The 20,611-nt window shown below is 47.8% G+C and overlaps 1 protein-coding gene across 3 annotated transcripts in view; it reads left to right on the forward strand.

Annotated features, from left to right (window-relative positions):
* The window catches only part of DHX35 (DEAH-box helicase 35), a 69,863-nt gene extending 53,093 nt beyond the window's left edge, over positions 1–16,770 (forward strand). For 2 of the 3 annotated variants that reach the window (XM_020909087.2, XM_070472626.1), the window contains 6 exons: positions 233–310; positions 1,027–1,156; positions 4,982–5,063; positions 7,740–7,811; positions 9,107–9,218; positions 13,706–16,770. In XM_020909087.2, the coding sequence (XP_020764746.1) occupies positions 233–310; positions 1,027–1,156; positions 4,982–5,063; positions 7,740–7,811; positions 9,107–9,218; positions 13,706–13,750 (519 nt within the window). In that variant the 3' untranslated portion in view covers positions 13,751–16,770. Of the gene's footprint in view, positions 1–232; positions 311–1,026; positions 1,157–4,981; positions 5,064–5,479; positions 5,833–7,739; positions 7,812–9,106; positions 9,219–13,705 lie in introns of those variants that run through there. The other variant, XR_011489624.1, reaches the window with a different exon arrangement.
* The last annotated feature ends 3,841 nt before the right edge of the window (positions 16,771–20,611 follow it).

Consider the following 20,611-nt stretch of genomic DNA (forward strand, 5'->3'; position numbering starts at 1 on the left):
GCACAGCAGGCCTGGCACAGCCAAGCTGCTGACAGGGCCCTCCCAGCCCAGGCATTTCTGATGGGTAGATGGGTGAATGCTGGAAAGACTGTGAAGGAAAAGTTACGATATTGATGTACACTTGAAATTAAGACAGCATTGTAAATTAATTATACTGAGCTATTCATTGTGTTACCTCCAGGACAAGAGGCTCACAGGAGTCAGCTTCTAAACATTGCCTTATTCTTTCCAGATGCGAGTGCACCGAAAATTTGCTGTGGAGGAGGGTGACCATCTTACCATGCTCAATGTGTATGAAGCATTTATCAAAGTAAGCACAGTTGCCACTCCAAAGGCCCCCTCCATGCTCCGGTCCATTGGAGGCTGTCTGTTGTTGTTATTCAGTCACTCAGCCATGTCCAGCTTTTTGAGACCCCATGGACTGCAGCACGCCAGGCTTCCCTGTCCTTCACTATCTCCTGCGGCGCAGTTTGCTCAAATTCACGTCCATTGAGTTGGTGATGCTATGTAACCATCTCATCCTCTGCCACCCCCTTCTCCTTTGGCCCTCGGTCTTTCCCAGCATTAGAGTCTTTTCCCGTGAATCAGCTCGTTGTATCAGGTGGCCAAAGTATTGGGCTTAAGCATCGGCACCAGACCTTCTCATACTTGCCTGTTGTTAAGTAAAGTGATGACCTCAGGCTTGCCTGAGAGGGAAAGTTGATTTACAAAGAGCTGCAGGAAGGGGGTTCTGTCTGATAGTTCGCCACGCTCAGGGAGATACTTAAGACCGAAAACAGTGCTGCTTATCTTTAAGTTCTCACTTGTGCTTTAGCACAGGAGAGTGGGATCGGACAGCAGTCAGATGGTGAGCAGGGTGGTCAGCGTCTGTTTAGAGAGATGGGGCCCCAGAGGGCCCGTAATGACTTGATCTTGTCCCACGAAGTAAACTGAAGCAGGCAAAGGGTTGAGTGACGTCCACTGCGTAGCCTCTGTCCAGAGCTGTCCTTGCTGTCTCACCCTCCCTCCGTGTGCCTTGTCCTGCAGCACAACAAAAACTCCCAGTGGTGTCAGGAGCATTTCCTGAATTACAAGGGTCTCGTCAGAGCTGCGACAGTGAGGGAGCAGTTGAAAAAGCTTCTCGTCAAGTTTCAAGTGCCCAAGAAATCTAGTGAAGGTAAGAATAAACCGCCACTGCTCATGACACTCCTCTCTCTGCCCTGTGGAGTTGCATCCTTGGCGTTCTCAGGCTGGGCAGTATGAGGCAACACAGTGTACTGTGGACCCACACTGGGCTCGCATTTTGAATTGCCTGTGTTGGTGAAAAGCTGCATGTGAAGGGAGCATATTTCCCCCCAACCCCCACCCCCAAGAAGGTTCATTTTTTATTTCTAAGGGCTATTCTTTTTTTAAAAAATTTTTTAGCAAGCCGTGACAACACTTAAGAATCATTAACATTCTTCACCTCATTGTATGCCATGTGGTTAATTTTCCCATGTAGGTTTTGCAAGAAAAATGACTTTTACGTGGAAGACATTACATGGCCATTCTGTATAAACTGCCTTTTATTTTCAACAACAGGTGTTACTAAAGCATGCGCTTTGTGTTTAGCCTAGACAGTCGCTGGGTGAGACGGAAGTGCTGTGTGAGACACAGTTTCTGGCCTCGGCAGTGACAGTGACTCCTGTTAGTTGAGGACACACTAGTTTACACCACGGGGGTTTTACTTAATATTCTCTCACTTAATCTACTACTCCAAGGCGTAGGTGATGTTATCCTTATTTTACAGAGGAGTTGTAAGGTCCCAGGGAGAAGTTCATTTAAGTTCGGGACAACACAGCTGGTAACTGGCAAAGATGGGCCTACGTGGTGCAGACCAACGCTTTCCAGGGGGTGGTGTGTCTGCTTGGCCAGTCAGCAGTTGTCTTTTGAACTCCTCCTGTGTGCCAGGCCCTTGGCAACACTCTTGGCACCACTAGCTTTTGCTAACCTAGCTGCAGCACCCGTTACAGGCCCAGCAGGGCTGTATCTTCATGTGTGAGTTCATTTAGTGCTCACAGAGCTCCAGTGAAACACATACTGCTGTGATCACCATTCTACAGATGAGAAGAGTGGGCTGAGAGGCAGTGAGTGATGGGCCACACGGAGGTCGCACAGTGAGTGTACAGTGGCCTCAGAGCTCAGGCAGTTTCATTCCAGAGCTTTATGTTGCCTTTGGTACTAAGGGAAACTAATTACATGATGACAAAGACGCGGTTCTTACTGTTGAAACAGTGCAGTGACAAGAGAGAGTCCTATGGTGACACAAAGTACTGCAAATGAGATTATCAGTTGTCTTAGAAACTACAGAATAGATGTTTGAGTGCTCATGGTGTACAGTGATGGAGTTTCTAGTAGGAATGCAGGGAAGATGGAATCCTGGGGTTGGGGGGACTGAGAGGGCTCACAGTGGGCCTCACGTGGTGGTGGAAGTCCAGTTGAGCAGACTGGTTGGATTAGAAACCAGTGGCAAAGGGCTCACTAGGCAAGGAGGACTGTGGAGACAAGTGCTGGCAGAGAGGAGCGTATCAGATGTTCAGAGGGTGTTGATGGATGACCATGCTCCTAAGAGAGGGAAGCATTGAGCCCAGGTGACTGGGTAAAGTATCATCAGTACAAACAGGAAGCTCACAAAAGCAGCTAACTGGGGAGAAGCTGATCAAGCGCCTGTCTCCCAGGAGATAGAGAGCAGCCATCCATCTGCATCTTTGTTTCTTAACCTGTTTTTCATTGTCAACTTTAAACAGCAGAAATGTGTCTTGGAGGCTCCAAAGGAAGAGCTCCAATTCTTTAGCCCTCAGTGCAGAAAGAATTTAGGAAGGCACAAAGTGATAAGAAGTGATTGATTAGAATAGGATGCTTGTGAGGCTTACAAGCAGGTGGGCAAGAAGCTGCCACACAGAGAACTTAGTGGGCTGCAGCTTTATAATTGAAGGGAAATCAGGGGAGGGGAAGACAACCACCTTCTTCCTCATTCTTGAGCGGACATCAAGCTTCCATCTTCAGCTTCTCCTCCACATCAAGCCAGGGAGCTTTCTTGTCCCTACATGGTCAAACTGGGACTGTCACTGTGCAGTGAAAAGGAGCAAAAAGTGGCAACATAGACTAAAATGTGGTAAATCTTCAGGTTTCAGTGTAACGCCACCTTTCCTCATGGTTTTGTTTTTAGTGTGGGCAGAGAAGTGTTTCCTAGAATCATTAGCTTACTGAGCTCATTGAGGATGTGGGGTCTCATGCCACCATTGTTTTAGCTCTTTTGAGCATGCCTCCTGCTTCTGTTGCATGGTTTTGTTTCTAAGCAAGTCTGCTGGATTTTGTGGTTAATCACACCTGCTTTCTTGAGTGATTATTAACTTAAATCTATGCTTTTTCACTACTTACAATTCCCTAGTGCGATTAACTGTTTATCACCTGCTTTGTCTTTTCACTCTGTCCCTATCAAACCCCTCGCCCAGGAGAAAAGTTAGATTGAATTTAAATTCTTTTTACCACAAGAAATTCTGTACTAAGGAATAAGATTTTGTAAGGTAGGGTTGAGCTCTGGAGGGCCACAGTTCTTATTAATACTTAAAATTTCCCACCATCCTGCCCCTAAGGAGGGCAGTTTTTACCCCTTGGAAATGATCTCATTTTGAATGCACATTCTACACAGATACTTCTTTGGGGCAAGTGGAGAGAAGGGCCTGAGGCTAGGATCAGATTGTGTTTGGAAATGTAGATTTGAAATTTTTTTCAGTTCTGTGCTGAAGAACAATAGAGAAAATTATGGAAACGCAATACATTACATGCAAATTAAAAAGTTCTCTTCAAAAGGGAGGGAATGTATGTATACTTGTGGCTGATTGACATTGACAGCAGAAACCAACACAGCATTGTAAAGTAATTATCCTCCAATTAAGCAAAAACTAGATGTTAAGGAAAACAGTGAAAAAATATTTTCAGCAGATATAAGGGATAAAAAATTAAAAGCTTTATTACAGAATGAATTTATTTAACACATTAAGGAAAAAAAAACACCTAATTTCCAAGTTGATAAATTGGCAAAGGAATGGAATGGAAAATTCACAAAAGAAGAAATACAGTAATAGTAATAAATAAGTGTACAGTTAATGAAGGGGTACCTTTGTGCCAGAACATTGCTGGTAAGAATGCAGTAAAACTGACCTTCTCATACACTGTTGATAGCTTTGTAAATTATACCACTTTTTGGTTACTTATTTACCAATATACTATGTTTTGTTGGATCTAAGACACCATTAAGACATACCATTATTTTATGTGTCATTAAGAAAGAAAAAATGTTGCCAATTATAATTATAAAATGCTGTCCTGATTTCAATGAGTTAAGGTGTAAAAAAGAGTAAATCTTAGAATTGATGAAATATCGTATGTCATAAGCCATATGGATGGCATTTTCGTTTTTGCAGAATAATTTGGATATGTCATGTAGAAATCATCTAATTGAGTGGGCTTTATCCTTGGAAGATGTTTACTACAGCAGCACAGTGCCAGTTAAACTGAGATGTTTGAAAATTTTGAAGAATTATGAACTAACTATAAGCACAGAAATAATCTTGTAGTGTTAATGTCCCAGGTTGTGTCTTAGGGAAGGAACATCATTCCTGCAAAATGCTCTCCTAAAGAGGAGTTCCAAGGTCCCTGGCCAGCATGTGGAGTGCTCTGTAGGTTCTGGTGCCCAACCTTGGTCTGGTCCTCTGTGGCTGGGGATTCGGGGGGCGGGGTCCCAGGTTAAGAGAACAGTCTGACATGTTTCCGTCAGCAGCCATTGTGGAGGGTGGGGACCTCTATGGTGCCAGGGCTGGCATCTGGCACTGGGAATCGTGGGGCTGAACCCGTTCAGGAGATGGTTTCAAGGTGGCTCAGGGCAGCCTGGGGTAGGCCTCATAGCACAGAGCATAGGGCAGGTGAGGTCTCATCTCATTCATCCCTCTGTTTGTGTTAGGTGATCCAGATCCAGTTCTGAGGTGCATTGTTTCCGGATTCTTTGCAAATGCCGCGAGGTTTCATTCTACTGGAGCTTATAGGTAACATGATACTTTGTGAAGTCATTTGTGAAGTCACTTAAGTCATTTAAATCTTAAAAATGAACCAAACCCAACAGCAAGCCTACATGCAGAGAAAGCAGAGAGATTAAATCATTTTTCTTTATTTGTATCTTGCCTCCTTCTAAAGATGCCTTGAGGTTAGCTATACAGCTTTAAGCATAATGTCTTAACTTTGTGGAAATGATTCTCAAATATTCAGCCCATGCACATGTTGTAGGAGGATGATAGTTACAAGTCTGAAAGTGAAAGTTGCTCAGTTGTGTCCGCCTCTTTGTGACCCCATGGACTATACAGTCCGTGGAATTCTCCATGCCAAAATACTGGAGTGGGTAGTCTTTCCCTTCTCCAGGGGATCTTGGCAACCCAGGGATTGAACCGGTGTCTCTTGCATTCAGGTGGATTCCCACATTGTGCGTGGATTCTTTACCAGCTGAGCCACCAAGGTAACCCAAGCATACTAGAGTGGGTAGCCTATCCCGTCTCCAGCGGATCTTCCCAACCCAGGAATCGAACCGGTGTCTCCTGCATTGCAGGTGGATTCTTACCAGCTGAGCTGTCAGGAAAGCCTGTTACAAGTCTGCAGGCTGCTAACATACCTGTTGTAGTCAGAGAGTAATAGGACTTGAGGGAACCATTAAAATTGCTCTCTCCTAGAGAAGTTAGTTTTGCTGTTGGGTGCTTTCTGATGTTTTTAGAGGTCTGCACAACTGAAGCTCCCCAGGTACATTGGAGCCAAACTGGAATGTTGGTGAGTATTTCTTCACGTGCTGGCTGGCCCCTCCCTCTGCTGACCACTACGGCTTGTCTCTTCTTGTTCCATTTTTCAGGTATAGAAAAGTCACTGATCACTGATGACCTCCGATAACCTCCAGTATATTCAAATTTGGTGAAAGCTAACACTGAGTTTAGCCCTCTTTTTTCCAAACCGAATCATTCCAGTTTGTTGAATTGTTACTTTAGTCCATCTTTCTGTTTCTGAGCTGGTTTTAGTCTTGTAACTTCACTTTAGCCAGTTTTTTAGAGCAGTGATCAGAAGGTGCTCTTCTTTAATAAAGTGAAAGTGAAAGTGGCTCAGTCGTGTCCAGCTGTTTGCAACCCCATGGACTATACAGTCCATGGAATTCTCCAGGCCAGAGTACTAGAGTGGGTAGCCTTTCTCTTTTCCAGAGGATCTTCCCAACCTAGGTATCGAACCCACGTCTCCCACATTGCAGGCAGATTCTTTACCAGCTGAGCCACAAGGGAAGCCCCTTCTTTAATAAGGAGGTGCTCAAAAGGCTCTCTCCCTAACTTGTCTTTGGGTTTCCTCCCTAGACTATTGTTCGCTTTTTCCCCTCAGAACATATTCTAGTCCTGTGATCCTGAAGTCACTGTGCTGTCCTATTCCAGATATTGGACCCTGTTTCTTTTTCTTTTTTTTTAGGTTTTTATTTTCTACTGGGGTATAACCAATTAACAATGTTTTGTTAGTTTCAGGTGAACACCTTAGGGGACTCAGGCCGACATGTGCAGGTTCCCATTCTCCCCCAATCTCCTCCCACTGGGCTTTGTTAATGAGCCCAGAATTGCATTGAGCTTCTTTGTTGTTTTTGGCAGTCAGCTCTCCTCCATCTAATATTTGGTTGCTGACTGAGCCTCAGTATAGCACTTTCCATTTGTTTCTAGTATGTTCTATTTGTTACCCCAGGCCGTGTATTCCAGCCTATCAGTGTCACGGTTCTGTTGCCCCATCGTATGTACTCCCCTACCAGCTCCCAGCACTGAGCTGTTCTGTCTGAGGCGGCCCTGGACAGGCTGTGATCTTCTCCAGTGAGAACCATCATTTCGCTGTCATTCTGATTGCCCCGCTCTCCTCAAGATTATTAATTAGCAATTCCCACTAGCATTCACAAAAGTCTTTCACCAGTGTCCTCAGTAGAAATACAGGCTACACAGCAGGCTTCATGGTGGTCAGTCCCTTTGGGACACAGTTCAGTGTTGGTCACCTGATAAGACAGTCAGCACCCTGGGCAGTGGCTTTCTTCCAGCGCTGGATGTGTGCAGGCTCGTGGCCTTGAGCACTTTCCTGACACATCCCTGGCAGCTGCAGAAGTGCTCTGTAATTACGGTTTGAGCAGCAGTATCCTGATCTGTTAATCTTCTCTCATGAGCTGATCTCACCAACAGTTGTGTGCGCTGTAAATATTTTTTTGAATTAAATTGAATTAAATTTGAGTTGACATCTGAAATATTATCTCTGAGAAGTGGATAGTCCAATATTGAACTTTCTTTTTCCCCTGTTTATAATTGTCTCTTCCATAGTCTTTACTGTTTAACCTTGTTAATAGAAAAGTTTATAGAAGTAATTGTATATATTTCTGTCCTCAAGGAAATTTTTGAAAGAGAACCTGTGGAAGATAAACATAAGCAGAAAAATGTATTTCTCAGGTGTTTTTTTTTTTTCAAATGTCCTTCTCCCTTTTTTAGCATGATTTATTCTTGATTTCTGGGGTGCCAATGGGGGAGGGGTCATAAAGGGCTTGAGAGAAGATGGAGAGGATAGTTTTGTTTGTGTGAAGTGCACCTGCATTTTTCAAGAGTGTAAACGCATCTGTGGGAAGGTCTTGCTGAAAGTGTTTAAAATGTACTTGAGATAAAATTGCTCTGCTCCCCAAGGACCATCCGTGATGATCATGAGTTGCACATCCACCCAGCATCGGTCCTCTATGCAGAGAAGCCGCCCCGCTGGTAAGCCCCCTCCTGCCACTCTGCTTTGTCAGCGCATTGAAGGCAGGGCCTCGTTCTGGTTCACCTCTGGGTCCCCAAAGCCTAGAGTCCAGGTGCCCAGTATGTGTTTGCTGACTCTGGTCTTCAGAGAATTTCTGCTCTGTCAAGGATCCCTTTAAGCCAATGGTCTTGTTCCTCTGCTCACTGGTCCCCTCAGCAAACATTTGTGTTCACCCACAGACTAGGAGCTCTGTCCTCACTCTTGGTACAGCTGTGCAGAGAGAGGAATCCAGGTCCCATTCCACAGCCCGACAGAGAGCAGATGGACTCCAGTACCTAGGGAGAAAGGCTTCTGTAGAGGGATGTATTTGATAGGTGGCTGAGGTTCACAGTTCCATGGGCCAGGGTGTAAGGACTGGCTTCAGGGAGGAGATATCAATCCTTGCTCCGGAAACTGATACGGCTGCAGGGTGTGGCCTGCGCGATCTTAGTTCCTCAACCAGGAAACGAACCCATGCCCCTGCAATGAAAGTGCAGAGCCTTGGACCACTGGACTGTCAGGGAAGTCCCTGGAAACTGATATCTATATTTATATACGCACTCTTAAAATCTGGGGATTTAAATTACCTTCTTGGCTCAGCTTTTTGATGTCTGTTACCTCAGCCTCAGGCAAACTCCCCCCTCTTTTGTGTGTGTGTGTGTTTTGACAGCTTTATGGAGATATTATGTAATTCACATTCATACAATTTACCCACTTAACATGTACAATCCTTTGGCTTTAAATACATTCACAAGGTTATACATCCATCACCACAATCAATCTTCTCATTAGCCCATGAAGAAAACTGTTAGCAGTCATTATAACTGTGTGGATGTAACCCATATTCCTAATAAGATATAGAATGCTTTCATCTCTCTAGAAGGTTCCCTTAACAGTTAATTCCCAGCTCCTTTCAGAATCAGTGAGCCTTAGCTTCTCTTTCTACATTTTCTAATGAAGTCATTAGACTCTGTTCAGAGTTCAGAGTTCTGTAAACAAAAGCACAAGGAACCAGAAGGTTCAACTGAGATGTCCTGGAAATCACGTGGGACTTAGAGCTTTCTCTGTGAAATGGACACAGTAGTATACCAACCACTCAGGTCATGAGGCTTAAGTGAGCAACATGAATGCATTTGTCTAGTGTAGTGCCTGGCACACAGAACAGGTGGATGCACGTTAAAAGTAAAGGGGGAAAAACTTCCCATCTGTAATTGTTGTGGTTCTGATTCTAATTACAATATATAGGAAATTAGCTCATGATTTCTTCCTGTTTCAGGGTTATCTACAATGAAGTTATCCAAACCTCCAAGTATTACATGAGAGATGTGACCGCCATTGAGTCTGCTTGGCTGTTGGAGCTGGCTCCACACTTTTATCAACAAGGAACGGTAGGAATGAACTGAGCCTGGCCCCCCAAACCACGTGTTACCTGTCTCTTCATATTTTTAAATATACATTTATTTTTCAGTGTAATGTCCTAAGCTTGCCTGCCCCCCAGCCCCAACCCCCAGTGGTACATAGGTGAAAGGCCGTTACCATAGTCGCAGATTGTTCTGGGTAAAAGCACCATACTGTTTGCTCATGTGACATTTAAAATGCTCACGTGCATTTAAAAATAAAATCCCTCCAGCTTACATGATAAGAAAAAGAGAATGTATCTTTAGGTCTTCCCCTCTCCCTCTACCCTTCTAAACCATTTCCAAAGAAATTCTGTGACACTTTGGACCATGTTCACAAGAAGCAGCACAAATACTCTGATGAGGATTGCTTTGCCAAGACTAAATGCGTGTGCAAGCTTAAACCTATGGCAGTTTAAACACATGGTGGGGGCATTGCTGTGTATACAGTATATGCTTTTCTTCCAAGGCAGACATGTGCATTAACTCAGCATCTTTGTCATCTCTGATCTATTTTGTTTTTAGACTGTTTTTCTACCTCGTTATAGGTCACATTTCCTGCTTCTCTTGTCTAGCAATTTTTTGTTGTGTGCTGGACATTATGGGTGGTTTGTTGTGAAGAGTTGAATTTGTTGTCTTTTCTGTAAAGAATATTGAGTTTTTTCTAGTAGACAGTTCATACTGGCGGTCAGTTTAATTCTACCAAGACCTGACTTTAGTCTTTTTTGGGCAGGTGTCTAGTAGCCCTGCTCCCAAGACATGGGCTTTTTGATGTCTCAGCTGAATGCCTGGGATGTTCAGTGAGGCCTTTGCACTCTGGCTGCTCAGACCTCCAGTGTCTCCTCCATACCAGGTCACAACTCCCCAGTACCTGTTCTTTGCCAGCCTTATGGAACCTTGGCCTGCACCTGTGCAGCTTAGTATTCAGCCAGAGGCTTAAGGGTCTATGTTGATTTTGGAGCTCCTCTTTTCTGATGCTCTGTTCTACAAATTCCAGCAGGTGCAGCAACTCTGAACTCTGATCTGTGTTTCCTCTCCCCAGCTATACTGTTCTCTATTTAGGATTCACTTCCCTCTGACAGGGGTTTACCTGGTGGCTCAAATGGTAAAAGAATTTGCCTGAAATGCAGGAGACCCGGGTTCGATCTCTGGGTTGGGAAGATCCCCTGGAGAAGGGACTGGCAACCCATTTCAGTACTTTTGCCTGGAGAATTCCATGGACAGAGAAAACTGGCGGGCTATAGTCCGTGAGGTCTCAAAGAGTTGGACACGACAAAGTGTGGATAGCCATACAGAGACCAGGAATGACTATAATGTTCACTCACCTCGAGTGTTTCCTTTTTCTCAAGGGTTACAGCCCCGTGCTCTCTGTTACCCAGTACCTGAAAATTATCGCTTCAGATATTTGGTCCAGTTTGACCATTGTTTACCACAAAAGGGAAACCAAAACCTGTACTTCATCAAAGCTGTAGCCAAACTGCAGTGTTTTCAGACCAAAATGTGGCTTCATTGGTGCCTTTTAAAATTGGGAGAGTCCACATTAAATATGGATTTCAAGATTCTCTTGAAAGACATGTTGAATTTGCTGAGTTTCTGAGCCTCAGTTTGCAGCAGGGGCTGAGGAATGGCACCTATTGTGAGCGACTCTCTCCAGGTCCTGCCTCCCTTGTTTATCTCACTTGCTTGACTCCTGGAAACATTTGAGTTGTGATCCTATAAAGGGAAGGATCTTTTCATCCCTCCCCCTCCTGCAATGTCAAGGGAAGTTGTCCTTTTAAATCTTTGGATATTTAAATATTAAACAATCAAAAAACATTTCAAACCTATATAATTCAACTTCCTGTATCCCCATCCAGATATTTCAGCTGAAAATGAGATCAACTGCAGGGATTGATAAGAATGCAGTGTGTTTTCTTTGCTGCGTTGGGCTGATAAGGATAAACCTGAAATGAAGGAAAATCTTCCACCAAACCTCTCAGGTGGAACGCAGCAGACTTCAGAAGTCCAAAAGAGCAATTAGAAATGCAAACTTGAGCTTAAGGAGAATGGTGCAGTTTTAGCATAACGAGAGTCAGGCAGTTAGAGAAGAGAGACTCTGAAGTTGTCTCAGGTTCTTTTAGACTCTGGGAGAACAGAATTAACCCAGAAGCAGAGTCATTTTCCCTTCTCACCTCAAAATGACAGTTTTTCTAGGTCAAACCCACAAAGTTAGAGCAGACTGCCCCAGGATTTTGAAGAAAACAACAATGCCAAATTTGTCTTTTTTTTTTTTTTTTCTCTCCAAATGTCTGTTTTTCAGCTCCTCAGTTTCACTCTGATGACTGCTTGTGATCAGAGTAATTTTAGAGAGGCTGGTCTTGGAAATCACCTAGTTCAACAACCTCATTGTACAGGCGAGGGCCCTAACCCTCTCCCACCGCAAGAAACTTAGTGAATTCGCTCAGTTGTGTCCGACTCTTTGCAACCCCATGGACTCCAGGCTCCTCCGTCCATGGGATTTTCTAGGCAAGAGTACTGGAGTGGGTTGCCATTTCCTTCTCCAGGGAATCTTCCCGACCCAGGGATCGAACCCAGGTCTCCCTCATTGTAGACAGACGCTTTACCATCTGAGCCACCAGGGAAGTCCCTCCTTAACTAAGCAGTCCAAAGGCACTTCTGCTATTAACTTGTCCAAAATGGATTGATTTCTCCAAGAGCCCAGCCACTCTCCAGCAGCTGCCCGTGCATGGTGGAGGGTCCTTGGCTAAGTGCAGCGTAGTGCCCCACGGCCATGCACAGCCCACAGGTCATCCCCAGCTCTGTCCTGGCATCGTTGGTGACTTTCCATTACCAGTGTTTTTCAGAGTGTTGCTCTTGCCCTGTTAAGAGGCCTGAAATGGTCCAGAGTCCGCTTTGTTTATACACAACATTCTCTTCAGAAATGAGCACCAAAAATGGCCCCACAGGCACGATGACCTCATCCCTGTTCCTAAGCTAAGGCTATGGGTGTCTTCCCTTGGTGGGCAGGGTCATGTCAGGTGAAGTGCATGGAGGAGAGAATTAGGAGACATTCAGCAAGACCCACAGCTGGAGAGGGAAGGACGGGGGACCTGTCCAGAGATTTGCCTTTCAGGTCCTCAGGCTTTTTCTCCTGATTCTGAGCTACCTGTGGGATCAAGGGAGAACCCTCTTCACCAGGGCCATTGCTGGAATCTATGCTGGTCCTTTCTCGGCCATGGGCTTCCCTGCTGGCTCAGACGGTAAAGAGTCCGCCTGCAATGAGGGAGACCTGGTTTCCATCCCTGGGTCAGGAAGATTCCCTGGGGAAGGGAATGGCAACCCACTCCAGTATCTTTGCCTGGAGAATTCCACGGACAGAGGAGCCTGGCGGGCTACAGTCCATGGGGCGCAGAGAGTTGGACATGACCGAGCAACTAACACTTTCTTCTTTCTCTTCTCGGCCATAAGTGGTTAGAAAGTGTGACTTCCTGCAGCTCATTTGCACCTGCGTGCTGCTCCCTCGCCCCCCATCCTTTCGTGCTTGGTGGGGGGCTGCGTCTTCTGCACCTGCATTCTTTCAGGCCCTGAGGTTCTCTCGGTGGTGGGGATGGCTGTCTCGAGGCCGTCTTGGATGTGCCAAGAGACCGGGGTTTGGGCCCTGAGCGTGCTGGGGGCTGGCAGGCCTGCTCTGCCAGCAGGCGGGGCGTTGACGTCCCTCCAGTGAGGAGCCTGCCGTGTGAGCGCAGCACGCTCGGGATATCGCCTGGCTGTTGGGTTAGAACTTACCGAGAAAGCATCAGGTCTGCCTCCGTTGTAAACAGAGGACCTTTATTCAAAGCTTCTGTGTACACTCCTTGCTTCAAATGCATACTTTAGGATTTCTCGCACTTTTGGCTTTACTTTCGAGCGTAAAGGATGCTTGTATCCCCCAATCCTATTATCTGATACCCATGATGATAGTGTTAGGCTTCCTGGGTTATTTACACTGCTAGAGAGTGACATTTCTGAAAGAGAGACTGGTCACCAGGAAGTGTCCTGTTCCCATGTGTCTTCCCCGCTCTTGGGCGGGGCGTCATGAGAGCAGGACCTTGAGCCTCTGGGGATGGCTGGCTAGGTTGGCTGACCTTTTTGTTCCCAAGGGGAGGGTACCTTCCCTTGACTATTCTCAAGAAATTCTAGGAAACTCGAGGTGATCTTTGGCCTGGGGCCCTGAGCAGCCCGGCTGTTGGGCTGCAGGGCTGGGGCAGAGGGTGAGCCATGTCTGACTGACAGCTGCCCTCAGAGCCCGGGGCTGCCCAGCCTCAGCCTGTGTGGCTTACTGAAGCCCTGGTGCCTTTGTCGGTCCCTTGGGCTTTTTTCCTCCAAACTGTTGCCTGCAGGGCGTTTACTGAGAAGGTGTGAACCAGGTGGAAGCTTTGATTTGGTCACTTCCAGGGAATCGTGCTCGAGTCTGCTTCCTTTGACCCACCCCAGCGATGCTGTTTTCTCTTCTCTTGCAGCACCTGTCCCTAAAAGCCAAGAGGGCCAAGGTCCAGGACCAGTGAGCAGAGCTGGCAGCCGCTGCAGGGGCTGCTCGGTGTCCCCTCCTCCACGCGGTCACCCCCGGCCCAGGGCGGACAAGCTGGCCTCGGCTCCTGTGGACCCATCAGCGGCTCTGCAGTGGGCTGCAGCCCATTCACAGCCCCCTCCCGCCCGTTCCCCTCAGCATCTGCATTCCTCGCCGGGATCTGGAGGAGTCTGCCTGGGCGGGTGTCCTGCTGCGCAGGAGTTGGAAAGCCCGTGCTCTTGGCTCACCCAGCACCCTCCCTGGTCCAGCGTGCCCCTGCCGCCAGGCATGAACTCCAGCCCTGCTTCATGGGGAGCAGGGAGGAAGGTGGGCTGCCGCAGGCTGAAGCACCACGTGGGGTGGGCAGGGTTTTGCTGGGCTGGCCTTGTTCTCCCTGCTGAGACCCCTCCTCTATTGACCAGTGAGGCCCTTGGCCAAGTGTGGACATGGCACATATCTATGATGAGACCCTGGAAACGCAATGGATTTCTGCCAGTCATCCGGGGCGTGTTTGGTGGGCACAGGGACTCTAAAGTCAAGCAGCTTCTGTTTTCCCTCTGCCCGTGTTCCTGTTTGTCTGTGGTCAGGAGATTTGCGAGGATTGGTGATCAACAGGGAGGACCCGTGTGCACAAGGCTCCTTGGCTTCACAAGCAGCTTAGCTTCCCCTCCACGCACGGTGCCATGTCCCGATGCCACTAGTGACAGCTCATCAGCTTGAAACCCATCCCAGATCCTCGGTAGCAGAAATTCACAACCGTTTAGAGGCTCTAAGCTTCTGTAGCTCAGGAACATGCTCGTCCGTTCGTCTTCTGTGTGTTTGCTTGGGTTCTTGGGAGAAGGCGGGGACCCTTCCAGCAGGCACTGGTGTCATTGTCCCCCGGGCTGCTTGGCTGTGATGATGTTTGCAAACACATAGCTTGAAAGTTTATTTTTGTACCGATCTAGTTTGGATGTGCCACTTTTGGCACCAAACATGTATGTCATTTTTATTTCTGTTTTATAAACATGTAAATAATAGTGGTAACTTGTTAATAATAGTAAACATTTATACTTAAAGTAAATGTAGTCCCTCCCATCCGTGGTTCTCCTGGTCTGTATTTTAAGACAGTCCAATGAATTCTTCCAAGTGAGTGCTTGACATCAGCTGAGAAACCAGAGGCTTGGCACATGGCAACTCTGGGGTCATGTGGGCACAGGAAGCCCCGTAGAGCAAGATTGTGTGATCAGATGCCCTCCAAACATCGTTAGAGCAGACATGGGATGTTGTTTTATAAAGTCCCAAAGAAGTGCCAGTTCTCACCGGTTTCTGATTGGGATCCTTGTGGAGAAAGGTTAGAAATGCTTTCATGAAGCCTGAATTTGGGACCAGGGCTGAGCCTGTTGAGCTTCTGTTGGGGTGGGAGGAGGCAAAGGGCCAGAATCCACATCCTCTGGGGGCTAGACCGCAGATCAAATCAGGAGATCAAACAACAGTCCGTGGTGCAGGCTGGAGCCAGCAGGTGTCACTGGCCACTTCTACCTGTGGGTCCCATCTGTCGCCGTCTCTCCACCTCTTGGGCAGCTCCAGCAGGCAGGCCTCCCAGCGTTTTGCCCTGTGTCACGTTGCAGCCCCTCGTGTGTGGAGATGGATCGTCACCATGAAAGGCCTGCAACCGCGAAATGCCAGCCTTGGCCCCGGGGCCCCTTTGCACGTCTCTGCAGGACCACGTGACCTCGTCAGAGAGCGCTGACTCAGCGGGGCTGAGAGACCAGCAGGGCCTGATGGCCTGGCAGCTCCCAAGACTTTGTCCCCTAGTCGTTCCACAAGAATGAGCCCTCTCAAGCCCCACACAGGCGCTCAGATACCATTAGTGACATTTCCACGACTTTGCAGTGTCTTCCTTCTGAAACCAGCTGCTTGTGTTGGACGGCGCAGGGGAGTCCATGCTGGGAGGTGGCATGGGGTGGTGTCCTGAGGCCCAGGGACGGGCCTTCTGTGCTCGTTCATGCTCTGTGGGTTCTGTGCCGAAGCCGGTCTCCCCGAGATCTGGACGGAGCCATCACAAGGAGGCCCCTGGGCCAGGCTGCGCTCCGGCCCGTCCCTCCATCCAGTCTGCAGATACTGGCTGAGCACCCGGGCTGTGTGTGTGACACAGGAGTGGGGTGGAGATGTTCGACAGCAAGTGACTGGGTGAGGGGACCTGCAGGGAGGCAGGAGACAGGGATGATAGTGGTGAGAGATGGCAGAGGCCGCGGCGGTGGTTAAAAGCCAGTCATCCAGAAAAAGCTTGCTCTTAACAAGACCCTTGTGAACCTACAGAGCGTGCTTACATTCTGCTGCCCTGTCCCTCCCACCTCACCCTTTCACTTTGGCCGTGAACGTGGAGAGTCGCCCAGTCCCCCAGCTCCTGTCTCTGGCACCAGCTTCAGCACCAGCTTCAGCACCAGCACAGCCTGTGACCATTGCTGCTTCCTCTTGGCCTTGGTGCCAGTCTGGGTTCCCCTGCCATCCTTCCCTGTTCTCAGCACTACTTTCCAGGCCCCAGCGCTGATGGCTTCCGGTCAGTTGTTTCATAGGGTTGAGTGGCGGGGTCATAGATCTGAGGTGCCTAAATTCGAATGACCACAAGGCCCCATGCTGGAACTACAGGACCAGATCTCCAGTGGTGGGACCTGGGAGCCTGCAACTTGAAGAGCTCCAGCCCGGATGATCCTAATGATGTGGTGGCTTGGGGACCACTGGTAAAGGAGATAAAGTGTCACGAGGACCTCAACCCAGGAAGGGAGGTGAGCCACCAGCTGGGCAGTCAGGAGGAGCATCAGTCTTGAGTGACAGTTTTGACACAGGTTGTCTTCTAACCCGTACCAGGATCCACTCTGAGCCCACTGGCCTGTTCTGCAAAGCACTGGTGTTAGAATGCAACTCCTGACAGGTCACGGTGGTGGGCACCAGTGTTGGCCCACAATGAGTTTTCCTGACTTCTCTCTCCAAATGGCAAGCATTTCATGGTTATTCTGTATAAAAGATTATCCCATCCTTTTGTGGTGGTTTTTTTTTTTTTTTTGGTGCTAAAATGTTCTTTCTTTTAGAAATAATGGTGATATTAAATGGTAGCTTTAAAAAAAATGTTTTCCTTGGAAAAATATCAGCAGTCTTACAGGGAACTGCCCTGGTGCTCCTGTGGTTAAGACTCCATGCTCCCAATGCAGGGGGCCTGGGTTCAGTCCCTGGTTGGGGAACTAAGATCCCATATGCTGCATGGCTTGGCCGAAAAAAAAGAAAAAAAAATTGTATATGAGTTTCCCCAGTAAAAATTCAAGGGGCTTCCCTGGTGGTCCAGTGGCTAAGACTCTCTGCTCCCAGTGCAGGGGGCCCGGGTTCGATGCTGGTCAGGAATCTAGATCCCACATCACACAACTAAGAAGATCCCGCATGCCACAACTAAGATTTGGTGCAGCCAAAATAACAACAACAGAACTGGTTGATGAAATCCCCAAATCTAGGAACCACTAGCCTGTGGGCTAGGGAGTACTGTGTGGGCCAGCGGGCAGCTCAGCACCAAACATCGCATCTCTGGGAAGACGGAGCTGCCTTGTCAAGCAACTGGATTGCACGTGGACTTTTGGAGCAGCAGGGGACCTGCCTGTCTTCACATAATTGGAAGGATTCAAGGCGGCAGGACTCAGCCCCCAGGTTGCTGACTTCACCTTTTGATAAGATCAGATATTTTCCACCTTCCAGTGAGTGACTCACCTGGATGTTTCCGCAGCCTTCCAACCTGCTTGTGTAAAGTACAACTTGCATGCCTTTTTGGTGCCTGGTGGAACCCTGGATTTCCTACGTTTCATCTGTTGGTCCTGCCATTGGAACTAGAAATGGCCTATCCACCCATTTCATGCTCAACTGGCCACTTTGGGGCGGGTAGCTAGTCGGTGTGTGCTGGAGGGAGCTTGTCCCTGGGTCCTCAGGGTCACTGCTCTGTCTGGTGAACCAGGAGGATGTTCTGGTGCCTTTTGCATTCTTCAGTGGTACTGGACTTGTTCAAATAGGCCGTCTCCGTGCCTGACAGAGGGATGCCAGGGCATCATTTTCCCTGGCCCTGTGGCCTGTGTGGCCGCAGCCTCACTTGTGGGCTCTGCTGAAGGCAGAGATTGAGCCAGAGGGGCTGGGAGATGCACAAGGGAGTTGGTGCGGTGTTGAAGGGCCCGGGGGAGGATGCCCAGAATCTCTGTAGCTGGGCGAAGGCCGAGCATGGGCTGTGGCCCACGGCCTGTCCATTGACTGAGGTCTGGGCGGTGGCTCTGACTCCAAGCACACTGGTCAGTCTTTTCCTTGGCCCTGGACTGATGGGTGAACTGTTCCATGAGCCAGAGTAGCCCCAGGCCCTGCCTCCGGCCCAGTGCGCCCGGACCCCAGGCTCCCAGGGCAGGACCTGGCTGGTGAGGGGTTCCCAGTCTGCCTTCAGGTGCTTCCTTGGAGCGTTTTTCTCTCCATTTCCACCTGCTGTGTTTTCAGGCCTGAAGCACCATCAGGTTTGCCTAGCACTGCTCTGTCTTTACTCTGAGCTCTTCGTTTCCTGTCTTCACATGTGTATACTTCGTCCTTTTGGCCTTCACCTCCCTCACTTCTGCAGTATTTCCCTTTTCACCATGAAGCTTTTACAAAAAATATACGTATATGTGATTTGGTTGATGCTGATACTGTTTTAAAAAGCATTTTTACCTTCATATTTAACTTCCTGGTCGTCTTTATACTTCTTTCTAACTTTTATACTTTTAGGTTAAAAAACTCATATTAACTTTTCATTTTTGTTCTGTAAATATTTTCTTCCATCATTTTCATTGTCTCATTTTAACCTATTCTTTTAAAACTTTCCTTAGTTCACTTTCCATTTCCTTTTACTTCTGTTACTCCCTTCTCTTACATCTTAGTTTGCTTAATTGGTGTCCATGGTTGGCAAAAGGCCTAGCTGTAGGTGTGAGAACAGGATAAAAGATGTTTGCAATGGTTAAAACCAACAAAGGATTCACTGTCAAGAATATATAAGGAATATGCAATAGTAAATAGATAATCCAAGAGAAAAAAATGGGCAAAAGGGAATGAACAATTTATAGAAACAGACCCAGAAGTCCACCAAACCAGTGAAAAGCTGTTAGAGTGAATCATCAGAGAGACACAAAACTAAAGCACCAATCCAGTATCAGTTGGCCCCCATCAGCTTAGCAAAGGTGGGTAATGACAAGTTTTGGCAGAGACATGGGGACCAGTGGAAAGCCTCCTGGCACAACTCACTGAATGAAGTAAGCTCCTGTTCCCCAATCCAGACATCCATGTCTCGGTCAATGTTCCCAACAAAATTCTCACCTGGGTCCATGAAGAGACACGTGTAAGGATGCTCACCCACTTTGGTTGTGGTGAGAGGGTAGTTGTGGTGGAGGTGGCGGGCGTTGGGGGCAGGGTGGAGCAGTGTCCATCACTGGGAGAATGTGCAGGGGAAATGTCAGTGGTTGATGTCATGGAGTATACGAAGCCTTTTCAAGCCACAGACATGTAACACAGACCTTCAAAACAGCTGGGTGAGAAAAGAAACAGATGGGACAGTACCATGTACAGACATTACAAATATATTCACACAAGAAACAACAGAGTGTTCGCAAAAACAGGTATAAACAAAAAGATGCACATTAGGAGGGTTGCCTGTAGGGGGTGGAGGGGAGAGGATGGGAGTGAGGAATGGCGATAAGAGAAAAGAACAAAATGAAATAAGGTGGGATGGAAGAGGCACTCCGGTGTTCATCTGCAAGAGGCCTTGGTTTTAGGCCAGGTAGCTTTCTTATTCTAGGTCTGTCTTATCAGGCGGGTAGAAGGCGTGCAGGGTTGGCCTCACGAGTGTTGAACTCAGTGGGCCTGCTGCTGCCGCCTTCTAGGTCAGATCCCCAAGGAACCTCTTTGATCCTGGACGTGATCCTCTGAGGACCACCATGACCTGCCTTAATGCTCACATTCTCCATCACAGTGCTTTCCTACTTGGCTATTATTCTCGTTGTGATGCCCTTAAAAAAAAAGTGTGTATTTATTTAGCAGCATCAGGTCTTCGTCGCAGCACAGGGTTTTCCTTGTGGCCTTTGGGATCATTCACTGCAGCCACAGGCTTCTCTAGTTGCAGTGTGCGGGCTTAGTTGCCTTGCAGAATGTGCGATCTTAGTTCCCCAAGTGAAAGTGGAAGTGTTAGTCGCTCAGTCGTGTCCAACTCTTTGCAACCCAATGGACTGGAGCCCCCCATGCTCCTCTGTCCATGGAATCCTTCAGGCAAGAATACTGGAGACAGAAATGGGTTGCCATTCCCTTCTCCAGGGGGTCTTCCTGACCCAGGGATTGAACCCAAATCTCCTGTATCTCAGGCTACCATCTGAACTACAACCAGGATCAAACCTGCGTACCCTGCATTGGAAGGCAGATTCTCAACCGCTGGACTGCCAGGGGAGTCCCCCCTGTTGTGATACCTTTTAAAAAAAAACTCTACATACCCCAGCATGGAGTTAGTTTTCATTGGCCATTGGAAAGCTGGCAACAGCAGTGGGCCTTGGATGACCACCAAGGAAAGAAAGGCATGTAGCCCTCCTTGGTCGCTGTCAGGCCAGGCAAATGAATTCACTGGGAAAACCCTTCCCAAATTAATGAATAGACAGACTGCCAGAACGGTGCATAGCTCATGGGATTCACCTGGGCAAAGCTTAGCTGGATTTCCAAGACAGATTACTTCCTCATAAGTCCTTCCTGATGATCCGCATCCTTAAGATGGAATTGATGCTTTCAGCCCACGGGGATTGTTGTCCTCCATTTCAGCTCCTGGCACTGTGTTTCTGGAAACTTCTCA

Source organism: Odocoileus virginianus, chromosome 9 (genome assembly GCF_023699985.2).
Source record: "Odocoileus virginianus isolate 20LAN1187 ecotype Illinois chromosome 9, Ovbor_1.2, whole genome shotgun sequence".
In the NCBI taxonomy this organism is placed as follows: Eukaryota; Metazoa; Chordata; class Mammalia; order Artiodactyla; family Cervidae; genus Odocoileus; species Odocoileus virginianus.